Source organism: Pan troglodytes, chromosome 9 (genome assembly GCF_028858775.2).
Source record: "Pan troglodytes isolate AG18354 chromosome 9, NHGRI_mPanTro3-v2.0_pri, whole genome shotgun sequence".
Lineage (NCBI taxonomy): Eukaryota > Metazoa > Chordata > Mammalia > Primates > Hominidae > Pan > Pan troglodytes.
In genome coordinates this window covers 68229202-68249118 of record NC_072407.2, presented here as the reverse complement: position 1 = coordinate 68249118, position 19917 = coordinate 68229202, and the positions used below count along the sequence as shown (strand labels likewise).

Genomic DNA, 19917 nt, shown 5'->3' with positions numbered 1-19917 from the left:
GCCATCTCCATGCTCAAGGCTGAGGCCAGCACAGACCCAAGTCTGCCCACTGCTCACTGTGCCCCTATCTCGTCCTGCTCCAGCTGCCATCACCCTCACCCAGACTTCTGAGTCAGTTCCCTGCTGCCACCAGTGCCCACAAGAAAGCCAGTGAGCTTGCTAAGAAACAGACTATATGTATACATTTTCTTTTTGAGATTTTTTTTTAAGATGGGGTCTTGCTCTGCTGCCCAGGCTGGAGTGCAGTGGTGCAATCATGGCTCACTGCTGCCTGGAACTCCTGTCCCAGCCTCCCAAGCAGCTGGAACCATAGGCATATGCCACCATGCCAGCAGACCTTTAAAACTGAATGCCTTGCGGGCTCCAGGAGGCCCCATGTGGGCCACCTGCGCCCTCCCCAGCCTCACCGAGTACCTCTGCTTTACAGGCAGCACAGCTCCTGGGTCTGCTCTGAAAGGTTATCTGGATGAACAGACTGTGTCACTGCCCTGCTCAAAAACCACCTTCAAGGCCCTCCACCATCTCTCTCTGTTTGCTCGTTTCCACCTGCCCTTCACTACACTGGACACAGGACTCTACAGTTTCCAAGACCTGTACCTGTTCCCTGTCCCACTTATCCCTTCACAGCAGCCTACAGGGGGCAGAACAGTCTCCATCAGAGAGACAAGGGGCTGCTCAGAGCAGGGCAGCAGCCCGCCGGGGGTCAGCAGCCCACCGGGGGTCAGCACCACGGGGCAAGTGTCCCCCGCATGCCCAGCACTTGCAAGCTCTCCCAACTCCCTTCTGTCCGCAGCCGTGGTGCACTCAGCAGACCCAGGGCCTCCAGCCTCCCAGGATGACCCCTCTCTCCCCTCGCTGCCACCTCACCTGCCACTGACGCGGCCCCAGCTCCCAGTTTCTTTTTTTTTTTTTTTTTTGACATGGAGTCTCACTCTGCCGCCCAGGTTGGAGTGCAGTGGCGTGATCTCAGCTCACTGCCACCTCCACCTCCCAGGTTCAAGCGATTCTCCTGCCTCAGCCTCCCTAGTAGCTGGGATTACAGGCATGCACCACCACGCCCAACTAATTTTTGTATTTTTAGTAGAGACGGGGTTTCACCATGCTGGCCAGGCTGGTCTTGAGCTCTTGACCTCAGGTGATCTGCCCGCCTCAGCCTCCCAAAGTGTTGGGATTACAGGCATGAGCCACCGCACCCGGCCCCAGCTCCCAGTTTCATGTGGGGAAGGCAGGTGGGTGGATGGGATGGCAACCATGACGTCCTGCGCAGAGCCTGGAACAGACACTGAGATTCCCTTTTATTATTTTTTTTAATAAATTTAAGAACAGCTCTACCTTCTCTCCTCCCCCCAGAGCAACTAAAACCAACTAAAAGGGGCTATCGTCTGGGGGGCAGAAGGCGCTAGGAGTCGTAATCTTCTTCGTCCTCTTCATCAGGTGCTGAGGGGCCTGGGGGCGCTGGGGGCAAAGGCAGAGTAGAGGCGAAGGGCAGGAAGGGTGTTGGGGGGCTGCAGGGCAGAAGGCAGGAGAGAGTCAGGCCTGAGCCCCACCATGCCCTCCACAGGGGCAGCTGCCAAGACCCTCCCTCCCCCATCTGACCCTCCCACCACCACCCTCCAGATCCATGGGGCCAAGGCCCAGGGCAGCTCACGCAGGGCAGGCCCAGGCCCCACCCACGGGCCCTGGCAGGGTGGAGCAGGATCTTTCGGGAGAACAGTCTCCTGCCTTCAAGCCCTCCTCAGTTATTCTCCTTCCACCCCCCAAATCTGCCACAATCAACAAGACCAAGGGGCCAGGGAGAACAAGAGGAGTAAGTTGGCTCTGGGGAGTCTGCCAGCACCCTCCCATGCCTCTGGGCTGCTCACCTCTGAAAGTGGGCAGAGGGGTGGCTGGCCTGGGGTGGGGGTTGTGATGTCTCCTCTTCCCCATCAGTATCTGTGTCCTCAGATTCATCCTGTGAGCACCGCAGAGGTCAGAGTTGACAAGAAAAGACACGAACCCATCACTGGGAGTGGCAGGGACAGCAGTAGATCCTCATAGCCCCAATTTACAAATAAACCAGTGAGCAAACAGGTTGCAGAAAAGGATGAGAGCTGGCCTCCTGCCAGTTCAGCCTGGGGCGAGGCTGCCTGTCCCATCACCAAGGGCAGGGGCCTCACTCACCTCCTGCTCCGAGTCTGTCCCGGACAGCTTCTTGTCCTTGCTTTTCGTTCCCATCCCACCGTTCTTCCGGCCGCCGCTGCCTGGCTTCCGGCCCCTTTGGGAAGGTACAGTCCATCTGCCCGGAGTTCTCCCTACTCCTTGGCCACCCCCAAGCCCTGTGGCCTTGGCCTTCCCCACTGTATGCCAGGCCCTGGCCCCACCTGCGGGCGCCCTTGTCCCCATCCATGTGGTTGTCTTCCCCGTCCCCCTGCATGTCGGGAACAGATGCCACCAGGTCCTTCAAGAAGTCAAACTGCTGCTCCAGCTCGATGCACTGCTTCCTGGAAGAGATGAGGAGGAGCTGGCACTCAAGAGGGGCCCAGACACCCAAACCCGCAGTGGGTGGCAGCAAGGGGCCCCAGATGTCAGGCTGGAGCCCGGGCCGATCTCCGCTCCCGGGCCTGCCCTGCTTTACTCAGGTGGCTCCCTCTGCCTGGAAGCCCAGCCTCTCCTCTGCCAGTCTGTGGCCTTGCTGGTGTCCCGGCTGCCGCCCACCTCCCTCGCCACCCAGGCTCTGCCTCCCTCAGTGTGTGAACTCCCCGCGCCAAACCCGCCGGCCCCTCCCGGCTCCTCGCCGCTCACAGGTGGGATGTGGTCATGGTCTTCGCGTTCCGCGACTGGGTCACCTGGCAGGCCTTCTTCAACAGAGACTCTAGGAAGAGCTCGAGCGCCCGGGCTGAGGAGCGTCAAGGAGAACTCCGGGGCGGGAGAGGGCGACCCGCTGCCTCCCTCCCCCACGCCCCTAGACCCGGTCCGCCCCCGGCAGGATACAGATGATGACAGGCACCGCCGCCGCCACCTTCCCAATCTCTTCGTCTGTCTGCATGATCTTCTTGATCCGCGCCTGCGGGTGGGGGAGCAGAGTTCAGACCCCGTCGCCACCGTCCCCTAAGGGGGTGCTGGGGGAGGAAGGGGCATCCCCGGAGAAAGGGGGCGGGGGACGCGGACGCGGGGAGGGCATGGAGGGGGCGGGGCGTCCAGGCCCCCGAACACCGCGGCGCGCCCGCCTCCCCAGCGGGAACTGGGCCCAAGCCACCCGGGAGCCGGCCCACTCCTGCCGGGCTCTGCCACGTGCTCACCGGCGGGAACCGCGCGTTGTACTTCTTCTTCTTGCTCGGCATCTCGGGGCCTCTCTCGCCGCGTCGGGTCCAGCGCCGCCGCCCGCAGCCTCCCGGCTCCCGGGCCTGCTCGCCGCCCGCCCGCCGCGGTTCCCCTGGGTCCTGGTGCCGCCCGCTCCGCCCCCGCCGTTTCCCGCGGAGTCCTAGCGCCGCCGGTTAAGACGCCGCTCGCAGGGCCCTAGTGCCCTCCTTTTGGAGCCTCCTGGCCGGTGCGCGTCCCTCCCCAGTCTGGACCGCCGCTCCCGCCCGCCCCCAAGGCCAGAAGAGCGAACGTTGGCCCCGCCCCCCGCGGCCCGCCCATCCCGGGGTTCCCGCGATGGCCCCGCCCCCAGTCAGCGCCTCCCCGTCGGCCCCGCCCCTTCCCCTGCCGGCCCCGCCCCACAGCGCGGCCGCGGCGGCCGCTGAGGCCCGCGGCTCCGCCCTGTGGCTGCGCTTGTCTATAAAGTTGTTGAGGTGGCGCGGCGCTAAGATGGCGGCGGCGGCGGCGGCGGCCGTTGCGGGGGTGGGGCGCGGCGGCGGTGGCGCGGAGCCACGGCAGGAGCGGAGCCGGGCCCGGGGCTGGGCCGGCGTCGAACGCAGCGAAGGCCGGAGGTGACTGCGGGCGGCGGGAGGGGCAGGGCAGGGCCGGGGCGGGAGCACAGCTCGGGCCGTGGGCGTTAATGGCGGCGGGCGCGGCACGGCCGGAGCCTGGCTCTCCTGCAGGCTCTAACAAGCCCAGGTTCGAGTCTGGGAACCGCCCCATTGGCCTCGGAACGGCCTGTAACCTCTCTGGACCTCAGCGTCCTCGTCATTAAGTGGGCCCGATAACGCCTGCCCGGGAGGCCTGGCCTTACAGAGCCGGCCTCGGGAGCTGCGCGAACGTGCGCTTCTTTGCGTTCCTCTATTAAATGCCAGCGCACCGGATACCTGCCAGGAAAAGGGGAACTTGGCAGGGCCGGGAGGTGTAGCTGGGGCCGGTTGCTCCCACGCCTGGATTCACCCTTCGGCCCTGCCACGCACTACAGGTGTGACCTTGGGCAAGTCCTTTTTCTCAGCCTCAGTTTCCTTTTCTGTAAGTCAAGGAGAATAGTAATAACTGCAGCAACCCTTCTGGAGCGCTGACTCCTCAGGCATCTAATTTTCATAGCAGATCTACGGGACAGGAACAGTTGTTATCCCGTTGTAAAGATGAGGCAACTGAGGCGCATCGACAGTAACTCTTACCCAAGGCCACAGTTTAATCCAGTGCCTGGCATCTGTAGTTATTGTCTCAGACCCTGCCCTGACTCGGTTCCCTCACAGCAGGATGGAACCAGGTGAGGAGCTGGAAGAGGAGGACTCTCCAGGTGGCCGTGAGGATGGCTTCACCGCCGAGCACCTGGCTGCAGAGGCCATGGCAGCTGACATGGACCCCTGGCTAGTGTTTGATGCCCGCACAACGCCTGCCACTGAGCTGGATGCCTGGCTGGCCAAGTACCCACCATCCCAAGTTACCCGCTATGGGGACCCCGGTTCACCCAACTCAGAGCCTGTGGGCTGGATTGCAGTGTATGGGCAGGGCTACAGCCCCAACTCCGGGGACGTGCAGGGCCTGCAGGCAGCCTGGGAAGCTCTGCAGACCAGTGGGCGGCCCATCACACCGGGTACCCTGCGCCAGCTCGCCATCACCCACCACGTGCTCTCGGGCAAGTGGCTTATGCATCTGGCACCGGGCTTCAAGCTGGACCACGCCTGGGCTGGCATTGCCCGGGCCGTGGTTGAAGGCCGGCTTCAGGTGGCCAAGGTGAGCCCACGGGCCAAGGAGGGTGGGCGCCAGGTCATCTGTGTTTACACGGACGACTTCACGGACCGCTTGGGTGTACTGGAGGCGGATTCAGCCATCCGTGCGGCGGGCATTAAGTGCCTGCTCACCTACAAGCCTGATGTCTACACCTACCTGGGCATCTACCGGGCCAATCGCTGGCACCTCTGCCCCACTCTCTATGAGAGCCGTTTCCAGCTTGGGGGCAGTGCCCGTGGCTCCCGAGTGCTTGACCGTGCCAACAACGTGGAACTGACCTAGAGGGGCCAAATTGGGGAGACTGCCCACTCCCCGCTCCATGCTGGGGTTGGATCCTCCTGTCTTCCTCCTTGTCCCATGAAGGCCACACCCCCCAGCTCTGGGGACTCCTAGGTCACTTGGGAACTACCTGCATCTTCAGTCCCCTTGAACTTCTGCCCTCTGTTCAGGGCTGACACAAGCCCCACAGGCTGGGGGGCTCCGGTTCCCTGAGGGATGAGCCTTCAGCCTCCCTTTGTAATGCTGCTCCTCTCCACTGCCCAGCACCATGAGTTGGGTGCAGACACCTAGGAGGAGAGACTTCTTGGAACGCTCATCCCCCGCTATACCTCCCCTTCCTCCTGCATCTCCCCTTCTTTCCTTCCCCCTCAGGAGAGAGAAAACTTAGTGCTTCCAGCCCTTCTTGGAGCCTTCATGGTCCAGGGGTAGGGGCCCCACTGGCCTGAGCATGCCATTTTGAGGGGAGGGTAGTTGTGCCTACTTATCCCCTGGCAGAGGGGATGCCAGGACCATGGACATGAGGCTTGCCCATCCCTGCCAACTTACACAGCCTGTACCACTGTCCCCCCTTCCTTGGCTACTTTGACATGTGCCTGCTCCTGGCATTTCAATAAAACCCGGCTTGGGTCTGTGTCTTGAGTGTTTTTTAAAATATTGTCTTGGTGGTTACCTGCTTTCGTTGCTAGGGAGGGGCAGGGCCAGGAGAGACTACCCCCTTGACCCGGCCAGGCCCCCATAGCTGCCCCTAGCAATAAGTTGTGCCTCACTGCTGAGGTTAGGCACTGTCTCTTAAGAACCTCTGCAAAACCAGCCCCCCTTCCCCTCCATCCCTAATCAGTTTCTCAGAGATTTCCCATAATTCCAGGGGTTGACCCCTCCAGGAACGTCTAAGGGGCCACTGCTAGCCCTCAGGGTGCATTTGTGCATATTAAAGAAAGGTACCAAGTCCAAGCAGTCCTAGGCCGGGGTACACGGTTTGGGGAGCAGAGGATGGGATGGGCTGGATTTCAGCACCCTAGGCTGGACATCCTTGTGCAGTGAACAACCTGCACAACCCTAGGTAGTCTCTCTGGAAGCCCTGCCATTCATACTCTCCTCTCCTACCACCCTGACCATCATAGGGCCCACTAGACAGTTTGCAAAGCGCTTTCATATGCATTAAATTTAATTCTCCCAACCCCTTTGGGAGATGTTGGCCCCATTCTGCGGTCAAGGAAATTGAAGCCAAGAGGGGAAAGGAGTTTTCTCAGTGTCATGCGATGAGGTGGGCAGAGCTAGGACTTGCATCCCAGTCCCTTCCTCAGGCAATGAGGTCCCTGAGCCCACTGAGGAAAACAGTGAGCTTTTCATAACTCACAAAGCATGTTCACTTACGTGATCTCACTGGGCCGCCCCACTCTGCTGGGACTTGCTGTAGCCTCGGAGCCTGGCTCCTGCACCCCGCCACCTCTCCAGCCCCGTGCCTGGCCCTGGCCTTGATTGGGGGCCAGGGTGTCTGGCAGGGAGCCCCTTGGGACACAGCTCTCGTGCCGTGCCGGGACTGACTCAGCCTCCAGCAGTCTCACCGAATCGGAATTTAGAGCAGGGTAGCAGAGATGCCACCGGGCTGACTGGGTGGAAGTGGCTGAGTCATGAGATGCTGGCTCAGTGCTCTCTCCAGCTTCCTCCCCACCCTGAGCTTCCCCAGGGCTGAGTCCCCCTCTGCCCAGCCTTGGGAAGTCCCCAGAGCTGGGTGGTCTCCGAGTTGGAGCCTGGTGCTCTGCCTCCCTCGGGCTGCCAGGGCCTTGCACTCCACCAAAGTGGGCCAAGGTACCTCATGGGTCCCACAGAGATGCCCAAGTGGGGTCAACAGCACTGGCTTCTTCCATAGCTGAGTGTGTCACACACACAGCCCCTCTTCATCCCTGTGCCTTGCCCCAGCCCACAACTCACTGTCTCCCAAGCCACTTCCACCCTCCTCTTGTCCCCGCTCCGTTCTCCACAGCCAGGTCAACAGATCCCTCCTGCAGAGTGGCCATGTCCTGCCAAAAGCCCTTCCATGGCTCCCCACAGCCTGCAGGATGGAGTCTGCTCTCCTGCACTGGCCGTGACCTGGTTCCCATAGACTTCCCCCGCTTCCCTCGGGCACCCCTTTCTGCCCATGCTCACCCTGCTGGAGCCATCTGTTACTTCCTTCACCCCCTGGTGCACAACCCTGGGCCTCGGGCTGTTCCTTCTGCTTGAGCACCTGCCTTGCAGCCCTGATGGCCAGAGTGTGTGGTGACTTGTGTAATGGCTTGATTGATGTCTGTCTCCTGCTGGCCCCTAAGCCCCATGCCCACACTGTGCTCTGTGAAGGCAGGAACAGTGGCTAGATCTCAGCCCTGTTCCCAGAGCCTACCACAGTGCTTGGCCAGAACAACGACTCCGTAAGTTATTACATGAATGAATGAGGTAATTGGCGACTCCAGCCCCTGCTGGACCCTTCTGCCTCATCCCATCTCCATTCCCTGCTTTGCACTCCTTGTCCAAGAACGTTGAGCTGCGTGTGACTTTCTTGTACACATGGTGGCCTTTCTCACTTTCACGCCTTTGCTGGTGCCGTAGCCTCTGCTTAGCTTACCCTCGCCCACTTCCCTGGCTGGCGTCACGTTGCAGACCCACTGGCTCAGGTGTAATTCTTCAGGATGCTTCCGGATCCTTCCTCACCCCAAGTGTTGCAGGCATGTCCCCTAGGCTCCCACAGCTCCCGCCCGCCTGCTGCTCTCATCTGTTTGTAAGATCCCTTCAGACAGTGGCAATGCTTTATCCTCCAGCATCCGGCATAGGGCCCAACCTAGTGCAGATGCCAAATTAACATTTTTTTTTTTTTTGAGATGGAGTCTCGCTTTATCACCCAGGCTGGAGTGCAGTGGCGCAATCTCAGCTCATTGCAAGCTCCGGCTCCCGGGTTCACTCCATTCTGCTGCCTCAGCCTCCGGAGCAGCTGGGACTACAAGGTGCCCGCCACCACGCCTGGCTAATTTTTTGGATGTTCAGTAGAGATGGGGTTTCACCGTGTTAGCCAGGATGGTCTCGATCTCCTGACCTCATGATCCGCCCGCCTCGGCCTCCCAAAGTGCTGGGATTACAGGCGTGAGCCACCGCGGCCGGCCTCTTTTTTGAGATAGGGTCTTGCTATGCTGCCCAGGCTGGAATGCGATGACATGATCATGGCTCACTGCAGCTTTGAACTCCTGGGCGCAAGCGGTCCTACCACCTCAGCCTCCCAAAGTGCTGGAATTACAAATATGAGCCCCTGCACTCAGCCAAACATTCTTGAATAAATGAGTGAGTGAATGAAAGCCACTCTCTCTCTGGGCCTCAGTTTCCTCATTCTATTCATGACAAGAGCCAGGCACGGTGCTAAGCGTTTACCTACATGATTTCATCTAAGTTTCACCTGGCTCTATTATTATTGCCATTTTGCAAAAGAGGAAACTGAGACCCAGACAAGTTCAATAATTGGCTCAAGGTTATGAAGAAAGTAAGTGGCAGAGCCAAGATTCAAACCCAGTTCACCCAACTCCAGGGCACCTTATGCACTGTTGAACCTCCACTTTATCGAAGTGCTGTTGGGGTGGGGGCTGCAAGGATAGATGAGACCCTGCAGGACTCAGCATCTGGTTTCTAAAGCACACAGGAGGTTGGGTCCTCAGAACCACCTGGGAGAGAAGCTGGGCCAAAACTGAGAGTCTATTTTTTTTTTTTTTTTAGATGGAGTTTCACTCTGTCACTCAGGCTGGAGTACAGTGGCATGATCTCGGTTCACTGCAACCTCCGCCTCCTGGGTTGCCATGTTGGCCAGGCTGGTCTCGAACGCCTGACCTCAGGTGATCCGCCCACCTTTGCCTCCCAAAGTGCTGGGATTAGAGGTATGAGCCATCATGCCCCGCCGAAAGTCCCTTTTTTACCGATGAAAAAACTGAGGCCTAGAGAGTGCAATGACGAAGCCTACTGGGCAGGAAGGGTCTCCAGGTCTACAGTGGGAACTGGCCCCCTGCCAGGTCAATGGCCCCCCCAAAACCCACCCCCTCAGGCTGGCAGTGAGTTCTGCTCTATTTGGCTGGCCTGTTCCTACCTTGGAGCAGGGAAGTGCCTTTGGCCCAGGGGGTGCTGGGCAAACTTGGACAAGTCCTGTGCTCTGCTCCTTTTATAAAACCAGGGGAAGGGTGACTGAGGCCAGGAAAAAGCCCCAACTCCTTTTCCTCCCACTCCCACATACTGCAAACCCCAGACCCCAGGGAGGAGGCTCCAGAGGGTCTGTCCAGGGAAGGAGAGAATCTGCCCGACTTGACTCCTGTTGGAACTTGGGCAGACTCAAAGAGGACTAAAACAGCTGAGTCAAGAGAACGCTTCAGCAAGAGCTTTGGCAGGATTTGGGGGATTTTCCCAGTGGGGCAGCTGCGCCCCACTCTTGCCGGCTGGGAGGGGCTCTGGCAGGGATGAGGATCAGGTCACACAGCTGATTCATCTGAGGAGGGAAACTCCCCACTCCTCTGACACACATCCCCCAGGCACCTAGGGGTAAACCTGAGGACACCCAGCTGAGAAGCCCACCAACCCCATCTTCCTTTGCTTACTGGGAAAAAATCCCCGGGAGATAGAGTCAGGCAGGGTGGCAGGGCTTAGGGGGCAACTTCCCAGGGAATAAAACCAGAGACTGGGACCAGAGAGAAACCTGTACAAGGGCCACCTCCCTCAGGGGTCCTTTCTTACCCATTTTATAGATAAGAAAACAGGCTCAAATAGTAAAAGTAAACATGGGCTGGGCATGGTGGCTCATATTTATAATAACAGCAATTTGGGAGGCTGAGGCGGAAGGATTGCTTGAGCCCAGGAGTTCAAGACCAGCCTGGGCAACACAATGAGACCCCCATCTCTACCAAAAAAAAAAAAAAAGCCAGGTATGGTGGCACATTCCTATACTCCCAGCACTCAGGAGGCTATTAGGGAGGAGGGTCGCTTGAGCCTGGGAGGTCAAGGCTTCAGTGAGCCATGATCCAGCTACTGCACTCCAGCCTGGCAAACCTGTCTAGAAAAAGAAAAACAGCAAACCTGTATACAGACCTACTCTGTGCCAGGCACACCCTAAGCAGTTCAGATGCATTAACTCATTATGGTCCTCACAGACCTCCTCCTTTTACTCATGAGGGAACTGAGGCAGAAAGAGGTTAAATAACTTGGCAACTTGGCCAAGGTCAAGGCTAGAAATGCTCTGGGGACCTCCACAACTCCCAAGAGTCCTTGTACACACCCGTGTCCCAGGGAGCTCTGTCCCTGGTCCCTGAGCAGCTCTGGCCCCGAGGGTAAAGACCTTTCTGGGGCGAAGCCCAAATTGGCTTCTGGGGATCTTCCCTCCTCCGACCGAGTCTGCCCTCTGTAGACCCTAGAGGACGGGGAGGTCACCCACCAGGGCCCAGTTCCTCTTCCTCCCTCCCCTAAAGGGAGAAAGCTGGTTCAGGCAGGAAAATCAGCCCAACCCTCAGAGGCCAGGAGAGGGCAGCGAAGCATTCCCGCCAAAATCTCTCCAGGGCTTTGACTCTTTTCCAAACCCCAATCCATCCTTTCCTCCCGAGTCAGAGCCTCCCTTTCCGGTCTGCCACCCGCCCCTCACAACACATGACACAAACTCACACACAGATACATGCGTGCGTGCTGGGACTCCAGCCTCCAGGCTCCTGCCCTCTGGGAACCTGGTCTGGCCCCGCTTACCTCTGCCATGGGCCAGGGGCCTGATGGGTGTTGGAGGTGGGCTGAGTTGTGGCTGTTTGAGATGGGGCCAGGGACCCCACACAGGCGAGCTCTGTCCCATTTGGCTCCCACTCCCAGGCTGTGTGACTCACCCCCTCACCCCCCATGACTCAGTTTACACCGGTGCCCAGAGGTCCTCCCAGGATGGGTGGGGCGGTTTATTGGCCCAGCCCAGGCCTGCCAGCCTTTCATCCAGGACGGGCATTTCATCCCACTCCTGGCCCAGAGCAGGAGCTGGCACCCAGGGGGTACTGGGTCGGGGTATGGCCCAGGTCTGAGGAGTTAGGGGGAGCCTGAGAACTGGGTGACAGGCTCCAACTGTCTGAGCCTGGGTCTGCAGGAAGCAGGAGCCACTCCAAGAAACTTAAGGGGCTAGGCTAAGCAGGCAAATCCATCCTGGGCACTGACAGCAGAGCCCCTGATATCTCCCTTCAGAGGAAATTGCCCGTAAAGCACAAAATAAAACAGCAAGAAAATTCTCACTAACATTTATCCATCGCTTACTGTACTGGTGCCATGCTCAGCACTGTCCATGCCATGGCTCAGTCACTCCCCAACAACCGTGAAAAGCAGGTCTGATTATTAGCATCTTTTTTTTTTCTTTTGAGACGGAGTTTCGCTCTTGTTGCCCAGGCTGGAGTGCAATGGCACGATCTTGGCTCAGCACAACCTCTGCCTCCCAGGTTCAAGCAATTCTCCTGCCTCAGCCTCTCGAGTAGCTGGGATTACAGGCATTCACCACCATGCCCGGCTAAGTTTGTATTTTTAGTAGACACAGGGTTTCTCCATGCTAGTCAGGCTGGTCTTGAACTCCTGACCTCAGGTGATCCACCTGCCTTAGCCTCCCAAAGTGCTGGAATTACAGGCGTGAGCCACTGCGCCTGGCCAGCATTCTCTTTACAAGTGAGGGAACTGAGGCATTGAGAAGTTAGGGAATTGCCCAGCTTGCCCAGCCAGGAAGTGGCTGAACTGAAATTCAAACCCAAGTCGTCCACTGCCAGAGCCCCTCCTGCCTGCTGAGTGACGCTTACTGAAGCAAGGATGAGGGGCCCAAAACCCCATCCCAGCCCCTGCCATCTCCATGGAAACCTCTAGTTTCAGGGTCCACAGTATGTAAACCACTCATCTGCAGGAAGGGGAAACTGAGGCTCCCAGAGGGAAAGAGACTGACCCGAAGTCACATAATGAAGTCACTTGAACTACTAGAGACCCAGCCAGGCTGGAGCTGTGTCTTTGATGTTCACCCCACAGTCCTGGGCTGGAGGGGTGGCTGGTGAGGGAAAGCGAGCCCCACTTTTTATGAATATTTTTCCCAAATCCTCGTCTGCCAGGAAGTCTTCTCCTACCCACCCCCACCACAGGTGGAAAGAACTCTTCCTTTTGGGGCTCCAGTAATGGCCCTGGCACTCTCTGGCTCCTCCCCCCAGCACTGTCTCCTTAGCACCAGGACTAGTCTGAGTGTCTGACCACCTCTCTGGGCTGAAAGTGCCTTGCGGCCAGGAGGACGAAGTTGCTGGGGTTTTTTTGTTTTTTGTTTTTCTGGAGTCAGAGTCTCACTCTATTGGCCAGGCTGGAGTGCAATGGCGCGGTCTCAGCTCACTGCAACCTCTGCCTCCCGGGTTCAAGTGATTCTCCTGCCTCAGCATCTCAAGTAGCTGGGATTACAGGAGTGCGCCACCACACCCAGCTAATGTTTGTATTTTTAGTAGGGACAGGATTTCACCATGTTGACCAGGCTGGTCTTGAACTCCTGACCTCCGGTGATCTGCCCCCTTTGGCCTCCCAAAGTGCTGGGATTACAGGCATGAGACACCACCCCTGGCCTGGGACCAAGTCTTTTTTTTTTTTTTTTTGAGACAGAGTTTTGCTCTGTCACCCAGGCTGGAGTGCAGTGGCGCGATCTCGGCTCACTGCAAGCTCCACTTCCCGTGTTCACACCATTCTCCTGCCTCAGCCTCCCGAGTAGCTGGAACTACAGGCACCCGCCACCACGCGCCTGGGACTAAGTCTTTAATCGTCCCTACCTCCCCGACATCTGGCTCCATTCAACTTTTAGTTCAGTTAATTCAGAAGAATGGATAAAGAAACTGTGGTACATCCATGCAGTGGGGGACAGAAGCCAGGCACAAAAGAGCACGCGGTGAACGATTCCATTGATGTGAAATTCTGCAACAGACAAAACTAATCGATGACAACAGAAATGAGTTAAGTGATTTCCTGGGGTGGGGGAATCGACTGCAAAGAGGCAGGAGAGAACTTTCTAAGGGGATGGAAATGTTCTGTATCTGGATTGGAACGTGGCTATGCAGGTGTATACACATAACCAGCACATTAACAAAGTGTGCATTCTACCGAATGTAAGATAAACCACGACGAGGTAGCTTTTGTTTTTGTTTTCGTGAGACAGGCTCTCACTCTGTTGCCCAGGCTGGAGTGCAGTGGTCTGATCACAGCTCACTGCAGCTTTCAACTCCTGGGCTTAAGTGATCCTCCTGCCTTAGCCTCTCGAAGTGCTAGGATTATAAGCGTGTGCCACAGTGCTCAGCTAGATTTTTCTTTCCAGCGAGGCAGATCTACATATACTCAGTGAAAGATCTTCCAAGATTATTATTAGAAAACCAAAAAGCAAGAAACGATACGGGATGTAGATAGGCTACCTTCTGGGTGAAAAAATACGCAAGAAACTGGTTAAAATGGAGGGGAGGCTTCTCACTCTACCCCTTTTGTAGCTTTTGAATTTTAAAATATCTTAATGTATTACCTAGTTGAAAAAGAAATGCAATTAAATGTTTTAGTGTAAAGCAACATTAAAAATAAAAACGACGTTTTAAAATAATTTCTTCTCCAGGCCAGGTGTGGTGGCTCACTCCTATAATCCTAGCAATTTGGGAGGTCAAGGTGGGCTGATTGCCTGAGCTCACGAGTTCAAGACCACCGTGGGCAACATGGTGAAACCCTGTCTCTACTAAAATACAAAAAAGTATCCGGGCATGGTGGCAGGTGCCTGCAGTCCCAGCTACTCAGGAGGCTGAGGCAGGAGAACTGCTTGAACCCAGGAGGAAGAGGTTGTAGTAAGTCAAAATCGCACCACTGCTCTCTAGCCTGGGCGACAGAGCAAGACTTCATCTCAAATAATAAATAAATAAAATATGATAAAACAAAATAATTTATTTTCCACATCCCCTTTTTATGGCCATCAACTTGGTAGATGCAGATACAGATATACATATAGATACACGCATATCCGTCTCCAAAATGCAATACCTTCAAACATTATTCCAAGCAGGGAGAATAAAAGGTAATGTCCTTCATTGCACGAGGGGACTGTATTGCTCATTGCATAAGGGATTAAGGGATTTCACTTGGGTTGGGGCTCGCAGAAGACCTTGCTGAGGTAATGGTGGGGAAATTGAAAGCTGCAGCATAAGAGTCAGCCAGGTGAGGGGACAAGGGAGGTCCCTTGGGCAGAGGGAGCCATCTGTGCAAAGGTGAGGGGCTCCGTCTGGCAGCCTGGGGCTGAGAGTGAGCAGGTGCCTATGAAGGAAAAGCCTGTGCATTCGGCCAAGCCCCGCCAGATTTACGAGGATCTGGATTCTGCACACTTTCCTTCCTCACTGTGTGGCTTTTAGCAAGTTGCTTAATTTCTCTGTGCTTCCATTTCCTGATCCGTAAAATGGGTGTATTATACCATCTCTCTCACAGGGTTGCTGTGAGGATTAAACATGTTACTTGGAATGGCATCTGGTTCATCAGTGTTCAATGAGCAAGAGCCACTAGTGTTATCCTCTTAGCCCCTCAAGTCTCCCAGGCAGCACGTAACCTAAAAGAACACAGGGTACGCCAAGCACCCTTAGCCCATCCCTTCCCAGGCTTCAGGCCTTCCTGGGTAGCAATTCCAGCTGGGGTAGGTCCAAGTCTGAGGGTGAAATGCTCAGACTCTTAAAATTTTTTGTGATTAAAACTATCCCTAAGGCTGCAGGGTGGGAAGTGCTGAGCTGGAAGCTGTGGAGAGCATTCAGGGGAGAGAGGATGGGGCCAGGACCAAGGAAAATAAATGTTTGTAGAAGTGAATTAAAATGTCATCTCCAGGTCAGGTGCCATGGCTCATGCCTATAATCCCAGCACTTTGGGAGGCCAGGGTGGGCGGATGACCTGAGGTCAGGAGTTCGAGACCAGCCTGCCCAACATGATGAAACCCCGTCTCCACAAAATACAAAAATTAGACGGCCATGGTGGCAGGCGCCTGTAGTCCCAGCTACTTGGGAGGCTGAGGCAGGAGAATCATTTGAGCCTGGGGGGCAGAGGTTGTAGTAAGCTGAGATCACACCACTGCCCTCCAGCCTGGGTGACAGAACAAGACCCTGTTTCAAAAAAAAAAAAAAAAAAAAAAGTCGTCTTCAGATGTGGAGCAACTGGAACTGTTACCCATTGAACAACATGGGTGGGATGCAAAATGGTACATCCACGTTGGAGCACTGGTGGAGAGGATCGATTCAAGCTGAATGTACACCAACCATATGACCCAATAATTCCTCCCAACCCGGGCACATAGCCAAGAGAAATGAATACAACTGGCTCCCAAAAGGATGTATCAAGGATATTCATGGCAGCCTTATTCATAATAGTCCAAAACTGGAAGGCCCCCCAAGTCATCAGCAGGGGAATGGAGAATGGAGAGACCGATTGTGGAATATTTGTGCAATGGGATGCAGCAAGAGAAAAGACCAAGCTACCAGGTCACTCAGTAACACAGATGAATCCTGCAGACATGTTGACTAAAAGAAGCCAGGACCAAAAGAGAACATGCCATATGGTCAAATGTATATGAAGTTGAAGAACAGGCAAAACTAATCTATGATGACAGAAGTCAGAATAGTGGCTACTTATGGGTGGGGAGTGTGACTCAGAGGAGCCTTCCGAGTTGCTAAAAACATCATCATGATAAGGGTGGTAGTTACATGGGTTTATATAGATGCAGAAGTCATTGAGGCTGGGCTTGGTGGTTCATACTTGTAATCCCAATACTTTGAGAGACGGAGGCAGGAGGATCACTCAAGCTCAGGAGTTTGAGATTAGCTTGGGCAACAGCCTCCTCTCTACTAATAAATAAATAAATAAATAATTGGCATGGTGGCAGACCTGTAGTCCCAGCTACTTGGGAGGCTGAGGTTAGGGGATAGCTTGAGCCCAGGAGTACAAGGTTGCAGTTAGCTATGATTGCACCACTGTGCTCCAGCCTGGGAGATAGAGTGAGACCTTGTCTTAAAAATAATAATAAATAAGGCAGGGTGCGGAGGCTCACACCTGTAATCCCAGCACTTTGGGAGGCTGAGGCAGGTAGATCACCTGAGGTCAGGAGTTCGAGACCAGCTTGACCAATAAGGTGAAACCCCATCTCTACTAAAAATGCAAAAATTAGCCGGGTGTGGTGGCGCATGCCTGTAGTCCCAGCTACTCAGGAGACTGAGACAAGAGTATTTATTGAACCCAGGAGGCGGAGGTTGCAGTGAGCTGAGATCATGCCACTGCACTCTAGCCTGGGCAACAGAGCAAGACTCCGTCTCAAAATAATAATAAAAAATAATGAATTATTTTAAAGTCATTAAGCTGAACACACTGATGTGTGCACTTTACTGTATGTGTGCTTGACTTCAATTTAGTCAACAATTTAAATCTAAGAGCTAAAACTATAAACTCTTAGAAGAAATCATAGGAGTAAATCTTCATGACCTCGAATTTGGCAATGGATTTTTACATTAGACATCCAAAGCATGAGCAACAACAACAAAAAGATACATTGGGCTTCAATAAAAAATAGTAATGCATCATTTTGTGCATCAAAGAACATCTTTCCGTCTCCAAAAAAAAAAGAGAACATTTTCAAGAATGTGAAAAGACAACCTACAGAATAAAAGAAAATGTTTGCAAATCATATAACTGATAAAGGTTTAGTATCCAGAATATAAAAAGAACAACTCAACATTAAAAAAAAAAAATTGGCCGGGCGCAGTGGCTCACGCCTGTAAACCCAGCACTTTGGGAGGCCGAGGCGGTTGGATCACCTGAGGTTGAGAGTTCGAGACCAGCCTGACCAACATGGAGAAACCTTGTCTCTACTAAAAATACAAAATTAGCCAGGTGTGGTGGCGCGTGACTGTAATCCCAGCTACTCAGGAGGCTGAGGCAGGAGAATCGCTTGAACCAGGGAGGCGGAGATTGTGGTGAGCTGAGATTGCACCATTGTACTCCAGGCTGGGTGACAAGAGCAAAACTCCGTCTCAAAAAAAAAAAAAAAATTAAGAATGGGCAATGTGCCAGGTGTGGTGGCGGGCACCTATAATCCCAGCACTTTGGGAGGCTGAGGTGGGAGGATCACTTGAGGTCAGGGGTTAGAGACCAGCCTGGCCAGCATGGTGAAACCCTGTCTCTACTAAAAGTACAAAAATTACCCGGGCACGGTGGCACATGCCTGTAATCCCAGCTACTCGGGAAACTGAGGCAGAAGACTCAATTGAACCCAGGAGGTGGAGGCTGCAGTGAGCCAAGATCGCACCACTGCACTCCAGTCTGGGCAATGGTTGGGAGCAGTGGCTCACACCTGTCATTTCAGCGTGAAGAGAGGTGAAGGCAGGAGAAGTACTTGAGGCCAGGAATTTGAGACTAGCCTGGGCAATATATTGAGACTTCATTTCTACAAAAAAAAAAAAAAAGTAAAGATTTGAATAGATATCTGTCCAAAAAACGCCCAGCGTGGTGGCTCATGCCTGTAATCCCAGCACTTTGGGAGGCCGAGGCAGGCGGATCACAAGGTCAAGAGATCGAGAGCATCCTGGCTAACACAGTGAAACCCCTTCTCTACTAAAAGTACAAAAAATTAGCCAGGCGTGGTGGCAGGCGCCTGTAGTCCCAGCTACTCGGGAGGCTGAGGAAGGAGAATGGCGTGAACCCGGGAGGCGGAGCTTGCAGTGAGCGGAGATCGTGCCACTGCACTCCAGCCTGGGCGACAGAGCGAGACTCCATCTCAAAAATAAATAAATAAATAAATGGTTATATATACTCAGCCATAGAAATGAGCAAAGTACTGATACATACTATAACATGAATGAGCCTTGAAAATGTTATGCTGTGAACCCAGGAGGTGGAGCTTGCAGTGAGCAGAGATCATGCCACTGCATTCCAGCCTGGGCGACAGTGCGAAACTCCGTTTTTAAAAAAGATAATAATACTAAGAAAAGAAAATGTTATGCTGGCCCGGTGCGGTGGCTCACACCTGGAATCCCAGCAGTTCGGGAGGCTGAGGCAGGAGGATCACTTGAGGAGTGCAGGAGGCAGAGGCTGCGGTGAGCCAAGATTGGGCCACTGCACTCCAGTATGGGCAACAGAGCAAGACTCCATCTAAAAAAAAAAAAAAAAGAAGAAAAAGAAAGAAAGAAAGAAAAATATTATGCTAAGTAAAGAAGTCAGACAAAAGATCACATAATATATGAATGAGTCCATTTATTTGAAATACCCAGAATGGGCAAATCCATAGCGACAGGAAGCAAATTAGTGGATACCAGGGGATGAGGGAAGGGGGAAATAGGGAGTAATTACTTCATAGGTGTGGGGTGTTTTCTGGAGTGATGAAGTTTTGAAACTAAAGAAAGGTGGTGGTTGTACAACATTGTGAATGTAATAAATGGCATTGAAGTGTACACTTTAAAGTAGTTAATTGTTTGTTACATGAATTTAATCTCAAGTAAAAACGTAAACTTCAAAGGCCAGGTGCGGTGGCTCACGCCTGTAATCCTAGCACTTTGTGAGACCGAGGAAGGCAGATTGCTTGAGCCAAAAAAAATTAGCTGGGCGTAGTGGCACGCGCCTGTAGCCCCAGCTACTCGGGAGGCTGAGGAGGGAGGATCGCTTCAGCCCAGAAGGTTGAGGCTGCAGTGAGCTGCGATCCTGCCATTGCACTCCAGCCTAGGCATCTAGGCATCAGAGTGAGATCCTATCTCAAACCAACCAACCAAACAAACAAACAAAAACAACATAGACTTCAATTAAAGAGTGAATAGAAACTGATAAACATAAATATCACCTCCAATGCCCTGGCTATGCTGAGAATGCACAGGGTGCCAAGCCTCCTCTCCTTCACTGCAGCCCCAAAAGGCAGGGATTCTCTGGGGCTCAGAGATGGGAAGGGACTGAGCCAGTCTTACAGAGCCACCAAGGCACAGTGGCAGGGTCCCTCAGGCCTCCCTGCCCCCAAACTTCCAGCGATGGCTGTGGCCCCCTGGGGTTCTCTCCTGGCCTCCCTGGGTGGAAGCTGGTGAGGTCAGAGGCCAGGAACGTTTCTACGGCCACAAGGCGGGGGTTAGTGACTGAGGAGGTTGGAATGTGCTCCCTCTGAAAGGACCTCCTTGTGGCTCCAGTGACGGTTAGAGCAGGAAGAGACTTTCAAAGTCATGTAACACACACACACACACACACACACACACACCCCAGACCTGAATCCCTGCTCCCTCAGCTGCCCCAGTGGCCCCAGCATCCACTGCTTGGGGGCGGTGGGGTCGGGTGCAGGGTGATGTTTCTGGAGCAGGCAAGTGAATGCAGTCAAGGCTGACCTGTGTCACCCCTCCCCTGGTTACCTGTGTCACACTTGACCTGTCCAGCTTGGGCTCTGCCAAGAAGTTGAGGTATCAGTGTGTGTGCACATGTGCTGTGTGAGTGCCTTCATGTGTGATCAGTCCCAAAGGCTCTCACCCCTGGGTTTTTTTGTTTTGTTTTGTTTTGTTTTGTTTTTGACGGAGT

The 19917-nt window shown here is 54.6% G+C and overlaps 2 protein-coding genes across 3 annotated transcripts; one reads left to right on the top strand and one right to left on the bottom strand.

Moving 5' to 3' along the window:
- Positions 1-1288: 1288 nt before the first annotated feature.
- On the bottom strand, positions 1289-3547 carry DRAP1 (DR1 associated protein 1). The gene is made up of 7 exons (XM_003313138.7): positions 3279-3547; positions 2971-3043; positions 2782-2875; positions 2361-2480; positions 2161-2254; positions 1863-1951; positions 1289-1505 (listed from the first exon to the last, which is right to left on the bottom strand). The coding sequence occupies exons 1-7, from the start codon at positions 3318-3320 to the stop codon at positions 1400-1402; spliced, it is 618 nt and encodes a 205-aa protein (XP_003313186.4). The 5' UTR covers positions 3321-3547; the 3' UTR covers positions 1289-1399.
- Positions 3548-3713: 166 nt separating this feature from the next.
- Positions 3714-6007, top strand: C11H11orf68 (chromosome 11 C11orf68 homolog). 2 transcript variants are annotated; one of them, XM_009423499.4, is made up of 2 exons: positions 3714-3908; positions 4599-6007. In XM_009423499.4, the coding sequence occupies exons 1-2, from the start codon at positions 3787-3789 to the stop codon at positions 5356-5358; spliced, it is 882 nt and encodes a 293-aa protein (XP_009421774.1). In that variant the 5' UTR covers positions 3714-3786; the 3' UTR covers positions 5359-6007. The 2 variants fall into 2 exon arrangements, with proteins under 2 accessions (XP_009421774.1, XP_001170442.1); XM_001170442.6 differs by having other exon boundaries at positions 3717-3908; positions 4602-6007.
- The last annotated feature ends 13910 nt before the right edge of the window (positions 6008-19917 follow it).

Excerpts from the sequence above, each read along its gene's own strand:
- DRAP1 (XM_003313138.7), bottom strand. The coding sequence starts at position 3,320 with ATGCCGAGCAAGAAGAAGAAGTACAACGCGCGGTTCCCGCCG. Across the intron at positions 3,044-3,278 it reads ACAACGCGCGGTTCCCGCCG|GCGCGGATCAAGAAGATCAT; the intron begins GTGAGCACGTGG and ends CCCCACCCGCAG. Across the intron at positions 2,876-2,970 it reads GGCGGTGCCTGTCATCATCT|CCCGGGCGCTCGAGCTCTTC; the intron begins GTATCCTGCCGG and ends GACGCTCCTCAG.
- C11H11orf68 (XM_009423499.4), top strand. The coding sequence starts at position 3,787 with ATGGCGGCGGCGGCGGCGGCGGCCGTTGCGGGGGTGGGGCGCGGCGGC. Across the intron at positions 3,909-4,598 it reads GAACGCAGCGAAGGCCGGAG|CAGGATGGAACCAGGTGAGG; the intron begins GTGACTGCGGGC and ends GTTCCCTCACAG.